Genomic DNA, 18,257 nt, shown 5'->3' with positions numbered 1-18,257 from the left:
TTCAGTGACAGATCGTACAGCTGAGCACAAGCTGGATCCCATTCTGTCAATATAAGATCATCTGAAAGATGTAGACAGGACTTATCCTTACATGACATTCATCAATCACACAATGTCATTGAGTTGAATCTCTTATAGCCTCTGTACTTAACCCACCATCCTAACATTTTACCACAAAAATCACTTGCATATCATCCCTCTACCAAATTAATCTACATCCACACTTCTCTCTTCATAATCTCCCTCTATCTATGTTCCATCCCCCCCCACCAAATCCTTGCCTTCTATTTATGTGCATATTAAATAACATGCCCTTCTCTTACCAAATAAACCTAGCAAACACCACATGTGCATGCCATTCCCTTGCTGCCTCTAGCCCTATACCGCAGTCACTCTCCTTTTTACTTCAACCCTCCCTCCCCATACCTCCCTGAATCCTCTCTTTCACCGATTCCACCTGACACAAACCCCTTACCTTACTTCAACCGGTCACAATGTCAGAACAATGTAGCCCCATGTGCGTGCGCGCTTTTGTGTGTGTGTGTGTGTGTGTGTGTGTGTGTGTGTGTGTGTGTGTGTGTGTGTGTGTCTGGGCACTCTCAAACTGTGGTGTAGTGGACTGTTCACAAATGGTTATCTAGTACTTTTCTGACTGTCAACTACCCAGGGCTTTCTGGTATTTTTAATTATTATATTTCCTATAATAACTATTCTTACATTTCAAATAAAAAACTGAAGAAAGTGTTGGTATTACTCCACAAAATACTTAATGTTTAACATGCTAAATTAATTTAAAGTTGTTAAAAGCTCAGAAAACTCACCAATATTTCCCCTAAAGCAGCTACAGTGGCATCCCTTCTTAGGGGTCCCTTGATGCCATGCCATATTAATTCATACACTGATCTTGTCAAGGCTGAAATAAGAAATAATAAAATATTTAGTCAGGGTCATTAATTTGTCCACTAGATGCACAATTAATAATTATCTTTCAGAAAATTTTATATTTAATAGAAAATACCAAAGAGATGATTTTTATATCAATTTCACTGCACATATTTTCGGTAGGGCACTACGTGGAAAAATGAGGACCATGAATTTCCACTGTATTACGCTCTTCACATCAAGTGATTACATGTAAAAGTGCCATGCACTAACATAAAATTTATGATTATTATTCTGTAGATTGTAAGAATACCATCTTTAATAACTTCAAACTATAAATATGAAGGGGGAATTATTTGTCTCAAAATGTAATTTCTTACCGAAAGTTGGCAATCCACACAACTAACAAGACAGTGCAGCATAAAATGTTTCTGATGTACAAATGTACCATATCTTTCAGCCTGAGTTTCTCCATCATCTAATGAACCTTCTATCATACATCTTTCCTTCAATAATAAGTTGTACTACATGATATCTCTCATGCCTCCCTCATAAAATGTCCCGAGTATTGTGTGTGTATTTGTTCCATAATCTGTAGCAATTCTATTTGTCTTTTCATTTGATGAAAGAGATCGACATTCAATATTTTCAGTATCCAGGGTATACACAAGAGACAGCAATATAAATACGTTTCAAAGGCTTCAATTAATTCGCTTGAGTCCCACATCTAAATATCACAACCATAAAATCAGAAAGAGCATGTATACTACCAAATCATTCTGGTTCTCTACTGATTGCAGCTGACCTCATGAACAATTTTCTCATGTTGCAGTGTGCAATTGTGGATGTTATCTTTCACTTGGAGTTGCACCGAGTTGCATTGATGGTCCAAACTAGTGCTTGGTATTTGAAGGAAGACACTCATTCAACAGTATTTCCTTTTATTGTGGGATTAATTTGGATTTCTCTGGTAGACAATACAATGATTTTGGCCTTGGAAGGGTTAATAAATGAGCCAAACTCTTCACTGATCTTAAATAGGTAATTTATCATGCATTGAAGTGCAGTAACTACCCTGCTATGACTGTGGTATCATACGGATATCCGACGCTATTACAAAACCTCCCCATTTAGTGTATTTCCTCCCAGCATCTTCTGTCAACAGTTCCTTGAAAACTGCCTCAGACTAAATGTTAGATGAAGGAGATAAACATCCTTGATGACCACCTTTCAAACACCTTTCATGGTCGAGGTCATTATGGAAGTCCCTCTATCAGTTTTAAAATCTGCTATCCAATTCTACTATAAAATAGTGATTATATGCAGATCATTTCATTCAATATCAATATGTTGAAGAATCTTTATTAGTTTTCCATGCTTCACACAGTCAAAGGCCTTTTTATAATCCATAAAGCAAGTACAGACATACACATTCATATCTTTGCACCACTACACACAAGAAACTGCCTCGCATGAGGCAGCACAATTTCTGAAACTGAACTGATGTTTCAATGTGTATAGTTAGCAGAAAAATTTCAAGTATTGGAGACATAAGTCACCACAGAGGAGAGTTACAACTTCTTTGACACTGGTATGAACAAATACACTCCTGGAAATGGAAAAAAGAACACATTGACACCGGTGTGTCAGACCCACCATACTTGCTCCGGACACTGCGAGAGGGCTGTACAAGCAATGATCACACGCACGGCACAGCGGACACACCAGGAACCGCGGTGTTGGCCGTCGAATGGCGCTAGCTGCGCAGCATTTGTGCACCGCCGCCGTCAGTGTCAGCCAGTTTGCCGTGGCATACGGAGCTCCATCGCAGTCTTTAACACTGGTAGCATGCCGCGACAGCGTGGACGTGAACCGTATGTGCAGTTGACGGACTTTGAGCGAGGGCGTATAGTGGGCATGCGGGAGGCCGGGTGGACGTACCGCCGAATTGCTCAACACGTGGGGCGTGAGGTCTCCACAGTACATCGATGTTGTCGCCAGTGGTCGGCGGAAGGTGCACGTGCCCGTCGACCTGGGACCGGACCGCAGCGACGCACGGATGCACGCCAAGACCGTAGGATCCTACGCAGTGCCGTAGGGGACCGCACCGCCACTTCCCAGCAAATTAGGGACACTGTTGCTCCTGGGGTATCGGCGAGGACCATTCGCAACCGTCTCCATGAAGCTGGGCTACGGTCCCGCACACCGTTAGGCCGTCTGCCGCTCACGCCCCAACATCGTGCAGCCCGCCTCCAGTGCTGTCGCGACAGGCGTGAATGGAGGGACGAATGGAGACGTGTCGTCTTCAGCGATGAGAGTCGCTTCTGCCTTGGTGCCAATGATGGTCGTATGCGTGTTTGGCGCCGTGCAGGTGAGCGCCACAATCAGGACTGCATACGACCGAGGCACACAGGGCCAACACCCGGCATCAGGGTGTGAGGAGCGATCTCCTACACTGGCCGTACACCACTGGTGATCGTCGAGGGGACACTGAATAGTGCACGGTACATCCAAACCGTCATCGAACCCATCGTTCTACCATTCCTAGACCGGCAAGGGAACTTGCTGTTCCAACAGGACAATGCACGTCCGCATGTATCCCGTGCCACCCAACGTGCTCTAGAAGGTGTAAGTCAACTACCCTGGCCAGCAAGATCTCCGGATCTGTCCCCCATTGAGCATGTTTGGGACTGGATGAAGCGTCGTCTCACGCGGTCTGCACGTCCAGCACGAATGCTGGTCCAACTGAGGCGCCAGGTGGAAATGGCATGGCAAGCCGTTCCACAGGACTACATCCAGCATCTCTACGATCGTCTCCATGGGAGAATAGCAGCCTGCATTGCTGCGAAAGGTGGATATACACTGTACTAGTGCCGACATTGTGCATGCTCTGTTGCCTGTGTCTATGTGCCTGTGGTTCTGTCAGTGTGATCATGTGATGTATCTGACCCCAGGAATGTGTCAATAAAGTTTCCCCTTCCTGGGACAATGAATTCACGGTGTTCTTATTTCAATTTCCAGGAGTGTATGTCAACTAATCAGTTATCACTGGTAAAGGGTAGATTTAATTGAATTAATAGATTTAATTGCATTACAAAGCTGAAAGTATTTTGTAGACAGTTATGATTTTGGTGAAAGTAACATGTGATGAGAGAGGATGTTACAGTTTGGGCAGTCGTTAGCATACTGGACTTGCATTCAAGAAGGATGATGGTTCAAATTCACATCTGACCATCCATGTTTATGTTTTCTGCGATTTCCCTAAATTGCTCCAGGCAAATTTCACAACAGTTTCTTTGAAAGGTACGGCTGATTTCCGTAACCATCCTTCAATCGTTACAAGCTTGTGCTCCATATTTAACAACCTTGATGTCAGCAGGATGTTAATCTTCCTCCCTTCCTTCTTCCCTGTGGACCTATGGATTTAGCATTCTTTTGAAGTCTCACAGCATATACAGCACCGTTCTTTGTTATTTCAGGGCTTAGGTGGAGGAGGAACATATCTATTATCCTAAACGAGGATTTCAATTTGTTCTTTCCACTGTATCCACTACAATCCAAGATGAGGTCAATTACAATTTCACAGAATTTACTACCTTGTTTCTCATGAAACCCACGGTGCTCTTTTACCTTTCTATGCAGGTTGGAAAAAAGTACATAAAAATGATTCTCTTGAAAGACCGCAATTTCTTTGGATTTCTGTTATGTTTGTGTTCCTTGTGCTTCTTACGTTTTCATTCCATGTCTTTGTGTAATTCTTGTATTAACTGTAATCTTTTATTTTATATTTCTTCTTTCATTCATAAGTTACAAAATTTCATCAGTCACCTGATTCTACATTTTGTTGTTACTGTTTTTGTTGCATCCAAGATTAATTTCCAAGATTTGAATAATACAATCAATGTTGAAGATCCAGGTGGGCTCTCATTCTCCTGGCCATATTGATATTTTTTATCATTTTTGTGTGTAGATGGTTGAGCACTCCTAGTAGCTTTTTCCAAAGTGGAGCATTTTCAAATCCAATAGTACTGGATTACAAAGTCTGTTAACAATGTACCAGTGTACATTTTAACACACACCACACATTTCTTCACACATTGTGTAATCACAATCAAATCAGTTTGGTTCCTTGCAACACTTACGTGATGTCCTACGAGGGAGTGTGAAGAAAATGTAAACAAATCAATTTGCTCCACACAAAACTGTGCCAGCCAGTCTCCTCTCACGTTTTTATCGCCAAAACTGCAACTGCCTACTGGTTCATTTCATGCCAAGTGGTTTAGAGATTCCTGGAAGACCATCACAGATTTTGATGAAATTTTGTATGAAAAATCACACATGTTCCCAATGAAGACTAGTAAAGTTTCACAATCATTAATTACATGTTTCCGGAGAAATAGTAATTTGTTTGACCCCCATAGTGCAGCGACTACAGTGTACCTGTCAGTTTTCGGAAACTTTGAGACATAATTTTCCTGGTAATATTTTCTCAAAAGAAACAAAACTAGGATATCTTGAACAATTTTTAGTGCTCTCTTAAACGAAATTAAAAAAATGACCTTATGAGTGATTTGCATATTGATACTTTCAAGCCAAGTTGGCCAAATAAAGAGACACTCCAAAAAATACGAAATTTACACTACTGGCCATTAAAATTGCTACACCATGAAGAATAGCAGATAATAAACGGGTACTCATTGGTCAAATATATTATACTAGAACTGACATGTGATTAAGTTTTCACGCAATTTGGGTGCATAGATCCTGAGAAATCAGTACCCAGAACAACCACCTCTGGCCGTAATAATGGCCTTGATACGCCATTAAAATTGCTGCACCATGAAGAATAGCAGATAATAAACGGGTACTCATTGGTCAAATATATATACTAGAACTGACATGTGATTACATTTTCACGCAATTTGGGTGCATAGATCCTGAGAAATCAGTACCCAGAACAACCACCTCTGGCCGTAATAATGGCCTTGATACGCCTGGGTATTGAGTCAAACAGAGCTTGGATGGCGTGTACACGTACAGCTGCCCATGAAGCTTCAACAAGATACCACAGTTCATCAAGAGTAGTGGCTGGCGTATTGTGACAACCCAGTTGCTCAGCCACCATTGACCAGACGTTTTCAATTGGTGAGATCTGGAGAATGTGCTGGCCAAGGCAGCAGTCGAACATTTTCTGTATCCAGAAAGGCCCGTACAGGACCTGCAACAAGCAGTTGTGCATTATCCTGCTGAAATGTATGGTTTCGTAGGAACCAAATGAAGGGTAGAGCCACGGGTCGTAACACATCTGAAATGTAACGTCCACTATTCAAAATGCCGTCAATGCAAACAAGAGGTGATCGAGACGTGTAACCAATGGCACCCCATACCATCACGCCGGGTGATACGCCAGTATGGCGATGACAAATACACGCTTCCAATGTGCATTCACCATGCGATGTCAACAAACACGGATGCGACCGTCATGATGCTGTTTTGCCATTTGTGCATCCAGGTTCGTCGTTGTGTACACCATCGCAGGCGCTCCTGTCTGTGATTCAGCGTCAAGGGTAACCGCAGCCATGGCCTCCGAGCTGATAGTCCATACTGCTGCAAACGTCGTCGAACTGTTCGTGCAGATGGTTGTTGTCTTGCAATCGTCCCCATCTGTTGACTCAGGGATCGAGACATGGCTGCACGATCCATTACAGCCATGCGGATAAGATGTCTTCATCTTGACTGCTAATGATACAAGGCTGTTGGGATCCAGCACTGAGTTCCGTATTATCCTCCTGAACCCACCGATTCCATGTTCTGCTAACAGTCATTGGACCTTGACCAACGCGAGCAGCAATGTCGCGATACGATAAACCACAATCGTGATAGGCTACAATCCGACCTTTGTCGGAAACGTGGTGGTACGCATTTCTCCTCCTTACACGAGGCATCACAACAACGTTTCACCAGGCAATGCCGGTCAACTGCTGTTTGTGTGTGAGAAATCGGTTGGAAACTTTCCTCATGTCAGCATGTTGTAGGTGTTGCCACTCGCGGCAACCTTGTGTGAATACTCTGAAAAGCTACTCATTTGCATATCACAGCATCTTCTTCCTGTCGGTTAAATTTCGCTTCTGTAGCACGTCATCTTCGTGGTGTAGCAATTTTAATGGCCAGTAGTGCAGCTTTTTACATCTCTGGAAGTAATTGTGGTGTACACCTGAAAACATGTTGCTTTAAAACATAATATTTCATTCTCCTACTGTTTTATAATAGTTTACAAATTGAGGGCAAAACAAAGATGGCTACATCTGGCTCACTTTTACAAGGAGTCTTCTGCAAACTACCATTTTTGTTAGAAAGATCATGTTCTAAACCACCTAAAAAATGTATTTCGTTTTGCAATGTGAGCATACAAAGTCCTAAAAAAGACTACAAAGTGGAGGCGCATTGAAAATGAGCTCATATTCCACTGGTACTCAAATTAAATCTAACATATTTCACCATGCTCTACAATTGTTTAGTACACTCTGGGGAAGACACTATCAAAAGTCTTGATGACTAGGAACTGAGATAAAGTCCCAATAACTCAAAAAGAGCCATCAAATGGGTATGTCTTGTCATGATTAATTGTGACACATTTCAGTCTGTTTTTCTGCTATAACTACAGAATCACTCTGGCTATAAATTTCAGAATTTAACTGTGCATTACCAAGGCAGTGAAGGCCATGGGAGTAAAATTGTTGCATAACAGCTGCAGCATACATCATATAAATAGCCTGCAGGTTTTACACCAGTCACTTTATGTAAATTTTGATTAAGTTCACAGCAGCATTCCTGACTGTTTTTTGGAATGGATTCATGTTACAGAGAATTATTAGTATGTCTTTTTAATACCATTGATGTGCTAGTTTCATCCTGGTTTAACATATAGCATAACTTTGTGTCTATACAGTTTACCGTTAATGTGGAATATTACGGTACACATGAAAAATTGAATAAATGTGTTGGTATAGTATTTGATTGTCTCTTTTAGGATCCTAATCTTATGTTTACTGCAAGCTACTTGAATTTTTTACAAGTTTCAATAATTTACCATAGAATGTCATGATCAAAACTATACTGCCAGCCAGATTATCTCACTGATGAGACTGTTTGGAAAGAAATTGACTGAAGTTCATTACCACCAAGTCATCAGGATTTTTTATACCTTCCATACAGATTACTAAACAAGATTTGAGTACCAGTGGAATATGGGCCGATTTTCAATGTATATCCACCTTGTCATTCTTTCTTAGTACCTTATACATTCACATTGAAAAACCAAATATAATTTTTTGGTGGTTTAGAATATGGTCTTCCTAATGAAAATGGAGTAAAAGAGTTTGCAGAAGACTTTTCTTGTAAAAGTAGGCCAAAAATAGGAATTTTTTTGTTTTTAGAAAAATTGACAACTTTGCCCTCAATTTTTAAACTATTGGAAAGTAGTAGAAAAATGAAATTTTGTACTGTAGTACCTTGTCCTGATAAGTTATTAGGTTTGAAGTTTCAGGTTATTCCATAATTACTTCTGGAGATATCTATTTTTTCAACCAAATTTGACTCAAATTATCCATGTGCAAATCGGCCAGGAAATCTTTCTCTTATTTGCTTAAGAGACCACAAAACATTGTACAAGATGGTCTAGTTTTGTTTTGTTTCAAGAAAATATTGCCAGAGATATTATTTCTCAAAGTTGCCGAAAACTCGTGGGTGCACTGTTGACAGTTGCTCTGCTGGGTCAAACAAATGATTATATATATATACACGTATTGAACTGGTGAAAGTAAAACTTTACCAATGTTCACTGGCAATGTGGGAATGTTCACAAAAATTTCAGCAATATCCATGATGGTCATGCAGGAACTTTCTCTGAATTCAACCACATGGCATGGAGTGGCCCTAAAGCATACTTTTGCTTTCAAAACCTTTTTTGAAGTTAAAATCATCCATGACTAATATTACATCACTGCTGTGATTTGCGGCTTCTTCTAAGGTTCACAGAATGATTCTGTTTCTTCATCTTTATTGGCAGCTGGTTCATAGACCTGAATATTGTTTGTAATCCAAAGTATTGTTTTTAAACTCAGCAACATTGTCCATTTATCAACTACGATAAACTCAGGAACTTATTTTGGAATCACTGATGAAACGCACATAGCTTGTCACCAGCAAGTTGTGAATACAAGGAAGTACAACAGTGATCACTTGAGTCTTTATTAACATGATTGCTGCAATATTACACAAACATAACTGCAAAGAGGAAGTATTAACGTCAACAATGTATAGTGTCACTGATCTCTCACAACCTCCACACCTAAGTCAACTTTCAGTGGGACAACCAGATGGACTGGCATTGTAACATCCCTTCCATCTGGGGTAATGAGGATTACCATACAAGGTAGTTCTCAACCTTTTCGCAGTTCTTTTACTCTTGTCATCTTCCACATGTGCCGGGGAATGGCCTCCTCTTGTAGAAGTACAATATCTCAAATCCAGACCTTCCTTCAGTGATTTGCCAGTGTTATTGACTTGATGGAAAGACCGAATGCAATAAATACTTTTTGCTCCACCACTTCCAAAAGTCCTCGGATATCTTCTGCTGCAGTTTAAATTGCCTACCAAGTCTGCTGTTTATGTTGGCGCAAGGCCCATGGATAGGGTGGTAAGTATCCCGCAATAAGAAAGTGAGCTAGGATAAGCACTTCGTCCTCAGTTTGCATAATAGGTCACGAATTAATGGTGGCTTCTATTTTCACGCGTATTGTTTCTAGGCCTTCCTCATCTGTACTGCAGCACCTTAACACTTCGTGGAGGCATCCTTTAGTCGAGTCAACCATCTGTTCCCGCCATCCGCGACGAATAGGCATGTCTTGTCAGCAGACACAGACGCCCATATTTTTGTTATCCCTTGGTTACCTGCATTGAAAGCTTGTACGTTATAACTATTTGTGTGGAATGTCATGCCAACCTATAAACTCTGAAGGGCTAATAAGAATTGGTCATTTGTTGAGCTGGTGGTTAGTTCCAAACAGACAACTTTAGTAACAGCACAAGTGATTAATAGAATGTATTTCCTATTTAAAGTGATGCCTGTTTATGAGTATAGGGATCTAGCAAAATCAATTCCAGCAACTTCAAAAGAACTGTGAGGTTTCACTCTATCAACTAGTAGACGTCCTTCTAACTGTTGGCCAACAATGGTATAAGCAATTTTACAGGGAAGACAACTACGCAGGACTTTTTTTATTACATGACAGGTTTGTAGTATCCATAATGACTGACTTAGTTGTAGAAGAACCAGAACCACTTGTAATCCAAGATGATGTAGATTGGTACATCTGTACATGTTCAGAACTGTGACGAAGTTATGGTTTCCTTCCGGAATAAGGGAATGCCATTCTTCATTCTTTGTTAGATGCCTCAGTGTGTTGCAGGCAACATTGTAATCACGGTAGACCACCCACCAAGTACGGGTTGAAGCATTTTGTTTTCAATGTACTACGAAATACTTTGCTTAAAGTGGCAATTTCTTCTGCAGTGACTTTGCACATGTCTGTTTCGTAAAAGAGTTTCCTTTTAAAGCAGAAAATGCAGTAAGTGAAGTTTGGAAGGTAGGAGACATGGTATCGGTAGAATTGAAGCTGTGGGGATGGGGCATGAGTCGTGTTTGGGTAGCTCAGATGGTAAAGCACTTGCACGCGAAAGGCAAAGATCCCGAGTTCGAGTCTCGGTCAAGCGCGCAGTTTTAATCTGCCAGGAGGTTTCATATCAGAGCACACACTGCTGCAGAGTGAAAATCTCATTCTGGAAACATCCCCCAAGCTGTGGCTAAGCCATGTCTCTGCAATATCCTTTCTTCCAGGAGTGCTAGTTCTGCAAGGTTCACAGGAGAGCTTGTGTGAAGTGTGGAAGGAAAGAGATGAGATACTGGCAGAAGTGAAACTATGAGGATGGGGTGTGAGTCATGCTTGGGTAGCTCAGATGGTAGAGAACTTGCCTACGAAAGGCAAAGGTCCTGAGTTCAAGTCTCGGTCCGGCACACAGTTTTAATGTACCAGGAAGTTTCATATCAGTGCACACTTTGCTGCAGAGTGAAAACCCTATTCTGGAACCTATAGGTTTTGACTATCGATCACACTTCAGAAAATGAATGTGGATTGGCTGTCTGCATCCACAATACAGTGTTTGAGTCCGCTCTCGCCTGTGGGCCCTATTACAAACACACGTGCCATCTGAAGATACATGAAACTTAAGCTCCCATGACCACATTGCTCACTGAACTATTAATGGAGATGCTAAGAGAATCAGATATTTTGCAGAAGGGCTTAGATGGATTCAAATCGTCAAGAATTGATCAGTGATGACACTCTTTGCAATAGTAGCAGGCAGTTCTTGCTTTCTTACAACAGTCTCTGACAGTACAGCCTTGACTGAGACAAAGAAAACACAAGAGTTCTTGATCTGAGCAGCTTGAGGTACTCTGGAATTTCCTTTACTATCTTACAGTCTTGTGCCCAGCAGTCACTATGTTCACAAAAAATGTAATAAGGCTTAACAGTACATGTGATCTTGTGCTTCAAATGACCTTGCTTGGAATTAATGCTAAACAGTGGCAGTGGCAGGGGGTCATATGCTTGTAAATAGCACGTCTATGCACAACTTTTGCACAGTGAGTGCACCATCAAACTCTTCGGCTACAAATTCCATTAAATGTAGTATGTCCGCTTCACAGTTTCTCCCTCGTAACACAGTTTATCCAGTGCCAAAAATTGTATGTAGGGAAAGAGCACAAAATTTTTGGGTTGAGAACTCTGCCATAGGCATTTACTTCATCACCCGAAGACTTCAGAGCTTGGACACATCTATTACATTCTATCAATTTTGTATTAATAGTTTCATGATATTAAAATCACAGTTCTGCTAAGTAGTCTAAGTCAGCAAAGAAGGGTGAACATTAATGAAACCGACAAAGTGCAGAGACAGATTCCTGACTGGAAATGGAGGAAAAATGGTCCTATGAACATGTGTCCAAAAATGCATTGTTGCCAAGTTACATGTTGCTGATGAATGAAAGCTCCTCTGACCATGGGCCACGTGTCAATGGTGCGTTGCAGGCTGTGAGATTGATGCAACATACTATAAGCAGCAGAATAGTCCAATATTTGTGTCAGGAACAAGCCGACATGGTGTTTTTGTATGGCCAAGCAGATGGAAATGGTCGGAGAGGCAGCACGGCTATACCAAAACCAGTATCCTCACAGACACCAATCACATAACACGACATTTCAAGCCCTTTTTGGGCATTTGTATTGTCCTAGGTCCCTTCAGACAGACAAACATGCAGGGAGGTGGTGGACTGTGCATACAATAGATTTTGAGGACTGGATTCTACAGGATATTGATATGAACTCTAGTACGAGCTCTAGGCAAGTGGGCCGCCAACATGGTGTAATCCAAAGTACGATTATGTGTATGCTGCATGACAACTGCTTCTATCCCTATCACTTACGACGAGTGCAAGGATTATCAGCTGGAGATTTCCCTCTAAAGGAAGGATTTTGTAGATGGTTTTTGCACCAAAACCAATTATGGGACTTCTGTCATCAGTCCTTTTTACAGTATTCTCCATCACACACACTTTCTGCAACGCAAAAGAAACACACGACCACATGGTCAGAGGAATTGTCATTTGTCAGCATCATCTACCGTGGCAACAATGCATTTCCAGACACACATCCATAGGACCTTTGCTCCAATTTCCAGTCAGGAATCCATACCTGCAGTTTGTCAGTTTTATTAGTGTTCACCCTGCAGCGATCCTTTGGTTCGGCCAAGGCACTTCTTGATGTTTCTCTAACAGGAAAAGCAGATGTTGCTGGCCATAATAAATATCTTCTCTGTCGTAAGAATAGTGTGCCGTGGTAACAATCTTCAGTACAATGCCTACTCTACAACATGTAATTGCATGTCATATCCTATGTGGTGTTGCAGCAATTCCGTCTATTTCTGCTGACAAGGGGGTGGCAGTGCCTCACCCAAAAGTACACCACAAGTTCCCCCTCCCTAGTCTTCATAAAGAAGTTTTCACCAATGAGTCATGAATACAAGGAAGTACAAGAGCGATCACTTGAACCAAAGAGTTTATTAACTTAGCTATACTAAAATGACAACAGTGATATTACATAAACATAAGTGCACAGGGAAAGTACTCAATACAACAATATACAGTGTTGTGGATCTACCATATAGCTGCTCCTTATCTATAGTTGGTTATCTGTTGCTTCAGGAAAGTTTAAATGTTCTTCCTTTGTTTTCTGACTTCAGGTCCAGGCCACTGAATGATTACGTCACTAATTCCCATAATGTTGATTTCTAATTAGCAACACTCTGTACTCATATTCACAAGTTTTCTGGTCACAAATAGAATGTATGTATTGAAAATAGCAATTCTGAAATTCTTGTTGTAAATTTTTATCTTACGAGAACTGTAGAAGGCCTATCAAAAATGGCTACATACTAGAACTCAGGTAGACAGAGAAAGTTATGTTGAAGAAAGAAACAAAGCCAAACAGAAAATTGCAGCATCCAAGAAGAAATCTTGGGAAGATTTCGGAAACAGTTTGGAGACTATGGGTCAAGCTGCTGGAAAACCATTCTGGAGCGTAATTAGCAGTCTTCGAAAGGGAGTTAAGAAGGAAATGACAAGTATTTTGGACAGGTCAGGAAAACTGCTGGTGAATCCTGTGGATGCCTTGGGCAGATGGAGGGAATATTTTGAAGAGTTGCTCAATGTAGGTGAAAATGCGATCAGTAATGTTTCAGATTTTGAGGTAGAATGGGATAGGAATGATGACGGAAGATCACATTTCAGGAAGTGGAGAAAATGGTCAATAAATTGCAGTGCAATGAAGCAGCTGGGGTGGATGATATTAAGTCAGAACTCATCAAATACAGTGGAATGTCAGGTCTTAAACGGCTACACAGGATAATTGAAATGGCCTGGGAGTCGGGACAGGTTCCATCAGATTGGACAAAAGAAGTAATCACACTAATCTTTAAACATGGAAACAGAAAAGATTGTAACAACTACAGAGGTATCTCTTTAATCAGCGTTGTGGGTAAAATCTTCTCAGGTATTGTTGAAAGGAAAGTGCGAGTATTAGTTGAAGACCAACTGGATGAAAATCAGTGTGGGTTTAGGCCTCTTAGAGTTTGTCAGGACCAGATCTTTAGCATACGGCAAATAATGGAGAAGTGTTATGAGTGGAACAGGGAATTATATCTATGCGTTATAGATCTAGAAAAGGCATATGACCGGGTTCCTAGCAGGAAGTTATTGTCTGTTCTACGAGATTATGGAATAGGAGGCAAACTTTTGCAAGCAATTAAAGGTCTTTACATGGATAGTCAGGCAGCAGTTAGAGTTGATGGTAAATTGAGTTCATGGTTCAGAGTAGTTTCAGGGATAAGACAAGGCTGCAAACTGTCTCCACTGTTGTTCATATTATTTATGCATCATATATTGAAAACAATAGACTGGCTGGGTGAGATTAAGATGTGTGAACACAAAATAAGCAGTCTTGTATATGCGGATGACTTAGTTGTGATGGCAGATTCAATTGTAAGTTTGCAAAGTAATATTTCAGAGCTAGAAATGTAAGGACTATGGTATGAAGATTACCATCTCCAAAACGAAAGTAATGTCAGTGGGAAAGAAATATAAATAGATTGACTGCCAAATAGGAGGAACAAAGTTAGAACAGGTGGACGGTTTCAAGTACTTAGGATGCATATTCTCACAGGATGGCAACATAGTGAAAGAACTGGAAGCGAGGTGTAGCAAAGCTAATGCAGTGAGCGCTCAGCTACGATCTACTCTCTTCTGCAAGAAGGAAGTCAGTACCAAGACTAAGTTATCTGTGCACCATTCAATCTTTCGACCAACTTTGTTGTATGGGAGCGAAAGCTGGGTGGATTCACGTTACCTTATCAACAAGGTTGAGGTTACGGATATGAAAGTAGCTAGGATGATTGCAGGTACTAGTAGATGGGAACAATGACAGGAGGGTGTCCACAATGAGGAAATCAAAGAAAAACTGGGAATGAACTCTATAGTTGTATCAGTCAGGGCGAACAGGCTTAGATGGTGGGGTCATGTTACACGCACGGGAGAAGCAAGGTTACCCAAGAGACTCATGGGTTCAGCAGTAGAGGGTAGGAGGAGTCGGGGCAGACCAAGGAGAAGGTACCTGGATTCGGTTAATAATGATTTTGAAGTAATAGGTTTAACATCAGAAGAAGGACCAATTTTAGCACTGAATAGGGGATCATGGAGGAATTTTATAAGGGGTGCTATGCTCCAGACTGAACACTGAAAGGCATAATCAGTCTTAAATAATGATGATGATGATAATTATCAAGCTGAATATCACTCACAGCAATGTCCACAATATACCCCACCTCCTTGAAGGGCCAACGGAGGAGAATAGGCACTCTGGAGACTTTTACTTCGAGCACGGCCATGCTTTGTGAATTTATATACATAACTTTCAAAACCTACAGCGCAGTCATTTCCCACTGCCTACTTTGTCCTAATGTTGTTGACCAAATCTCGTTCCACCATCTTTACTGACTATTTCTTGCACCCATGGACAATAGAATGCCATTAACTACACTTACTCGACCACTCAAGTAGACTGTTAGCACTTGGCATCCTCTTACACCAGGAGGTATTCAGTCCTTGCATTTGTTAACTGCCTGCATACATATATAGATGAATGTTAGGTTTTTTGAAATGAGGACCAACAAGATATTTCCAAGTTTCTCTGGTTCTTTAGAGAGATAATTACATTTTAAGAATTTTTTTTTCAGTAACTGATAATTGTAGGTAGGGTTTCTAATGCAATTTAGCACTCCCGTTATGTAGGAGAGAATTCTTTGAGAATAAAGTTATCCTGACAAGTGCCTTCAGTTATTCTTGTAAAGACAAAACCATGGCATCTAGCATATTTTCTGAGCCAATCAAAGCTAAAAAATAATATCAAATAATTTAAACTGTGTTCTCCTTTGAAGTAAACTCAATCATTGTTTTCAATTATAAGGATGTACAATTTACAACAAAATGCTGACTATAAATTTTCTGTATTATTTACAAAGGAAAAAAACCAGATGTATTTTATTACTTCTGTGCTACTAACTGTATTCACAATATATTCTATAGGTAGTATCGACATACGCCACTCAATGCACCTTCTGAAGTATATCACGATAACACACATAATCCAGGAGCTATGATCTCATAAACTCTGAGATGTGTGAAAAACTGCCATGTTGTGCATGACGTTTAAATTTATTACTTCTTTAGTACTAAGTCTATTCGCAACATATTTTGCAGACAGTATCCAAATATGCCGCTGAAAGTGCCTATAAAATTATATCATTGTATAACACATAGATCAGGATACAGGACGCCAAAAACACTGAGATGCACAAAAAACTGCTGCATCATGCATGACATTTAAACATATTACTTCTTTGCTAATAACTCTATTCACAACATACTTCACTGACAGTATCCACATATGCCACTGAATGTACCTACATGAAAATATCATTACAAGACACACAGTTCAAGTAATATGATGTCATAAGCACTGAGATCATGAATATGCCACATCATGCACCAAGTTTTATTACACTGATTCTTTACTATTAAGGGGAGCCGGAACGATGAAAATGACGTTTTTTGGTCTTTTTCATTATAAAATTATTTGGAGTTTTCTGAATAAAACAAATTGAGTTTCACCCTTCTAAGTGAATTCTAAGTGTGTTTTTTATCGCTGCAAAGTTGACGCGCCGCATACACGGTTGCAGCGACTTTGTGTGTCACCCCTGACGGTGCCGCTCACTGGCTGCAAGCAAGGTATCTTTGTGGAATTAGACAGTGTTTTGTTTTCCAACGTTGTATGGCTTTATCTCTGTGACAAGTGACTGTTCATATTGGTAAACATAAACGCTATACCGTATGGCTGACTTGTCGTGTTTGCTTTGTATTGTTTAGCTGTTCAATTTTGCGTATTTGACTAATTTTGCTTGTACCTGTTTTATATATCTGGTTTGTGGATATCAATAGGGCTCATTTCAGCAATAGAGTGTTTAAGAAAAAGCACAATGAGTGGAAGAAGAAATCTTTTGTTGTTTTGAAGGGAGATATTGCTCAGACTGCTTCACTGACTACTCCAAATGAATGTGACAGAACTTCTTCCAGCAAGAAACTTTGTGACAGCAAATAAAAATTTGAAAACTATGAAAGTGACAGTAATGATGTGAATGAAATAATTGACATTTCCTTGCTCTCTAATATTTTGAAATAATGTGCTGCTGAAGTTTCATTTTCTAATTCTAACAGTATTCCTCATAGTGGAAATAGTGGAAAGAAGGTGTATGATATAAATGTTACGATAGTGTATGGCTTGTGTTGCACTGACAAGGGCAGTGCTGCAGGGACAATGTTATGTGGAATTATGAACCTGCCAAAACCAACACCCAAGTTTGCATTTTATAATGAATTGGTGGGATCTTCTGCTTAAGATATTGCTCAAGCAACAATGAAGAAAGTAGTTGAAGAAGCTGTGACAGATAATGGGAATTGTAGAGATTTAACTGTTGCTTTAGTTGGATCATGGCAACGTAGAGGTCATAAATCTCTAAATGGAGTTGTGATAGCTACCAGTGGAGACAGTGGCAAAGTAATTGATGTTGCTATTCTCTCAAAACATTGTAGATGTAAGGGCAATACCAAGGACGAACATAGTGAAAGGTGTGAAGCAAATTTTCACACCATAAGTGGAGCAATGGAAGTAAGAGGTAGCGAAAGCAATTTTTTCCAGATCACAGGAGTGGTACAATGTATGATACACTAGCTATTTAGGAGATGGTGATTCTAAAGGATATAAAACTGTAAAGGAACTCAAACCTTATGGCAATGAAATTCACATTAAAAAACATGAATGCATTGGACACGTGCAGAAGAGCATGGGGGCTCGCTTGCGCAAACTAAAGCAGACATTAGGGTCCCAGAAGCTTAGTGATGGTAAGACCCTTGGAGGAAGAGGAAGATTGACAGATGAAGCAATTGACAGATTGTAGAGGTATTAGAGGTGTGCAATTAGGTAAAATACATGAAGCATTGAGCATATGAGGAGAGCAGTATGGGCATTATTTTTTCATACTGCATCAACAAATGAGCACCCACAACATGCAATGTGCCCCACAAGTGATGACTCATGGTGTAAGTACCAATCAGGAAAGTAATATGCCCGTAAAAACAGTTTGCCAAA

The 18,257-nt window shown here is 40.4% G+C and overlaps 1 protein-coding gene across 2 annotated transcripts in view; it reads right to left on the bottom strand.

Annotated features, from left to right (window-relative positions):
- LOC126198525 (THO complex subunit 2) overlaps nucleotides 1-18,257 on the bottom strand; it is a 304,001-nt gene that overhangs the window by 266,957 nt on the left and 18,787 nt on the right. For both annotated transcript variants that reach the window (XM_049934917.1, XM_049934916.1), the window contains exon 3: nucleotides 822-913. In XM_049934917.1, the coding sequence (XP_049790874.1) occupies nucleotides 822-913 (92 nt within the window). The remainder of the gene's footprint in view (nucleotides 1-821; nucleotides 914-18,257) is intronic.

This window comes from Schistocerca nitens, chromosome 8 (assembly GCF_023898315.1).
Source record: "Schistocerca nitens isolate TAMUIC-IGC-003100 chromosome 8, iqSchNite1.1, whole genome shotgun sequence".
NCBI classification, from domain to species: domain Eukaryota; kingdom Metazoa; phylum Arthropoda; class Insecta; order Orthoptera; family Acrididae; genus Schistocerca; species Schistocerca nitens.
This window is presented reverse-complemented; position numbering and strand designations above follow the sequence as displayed.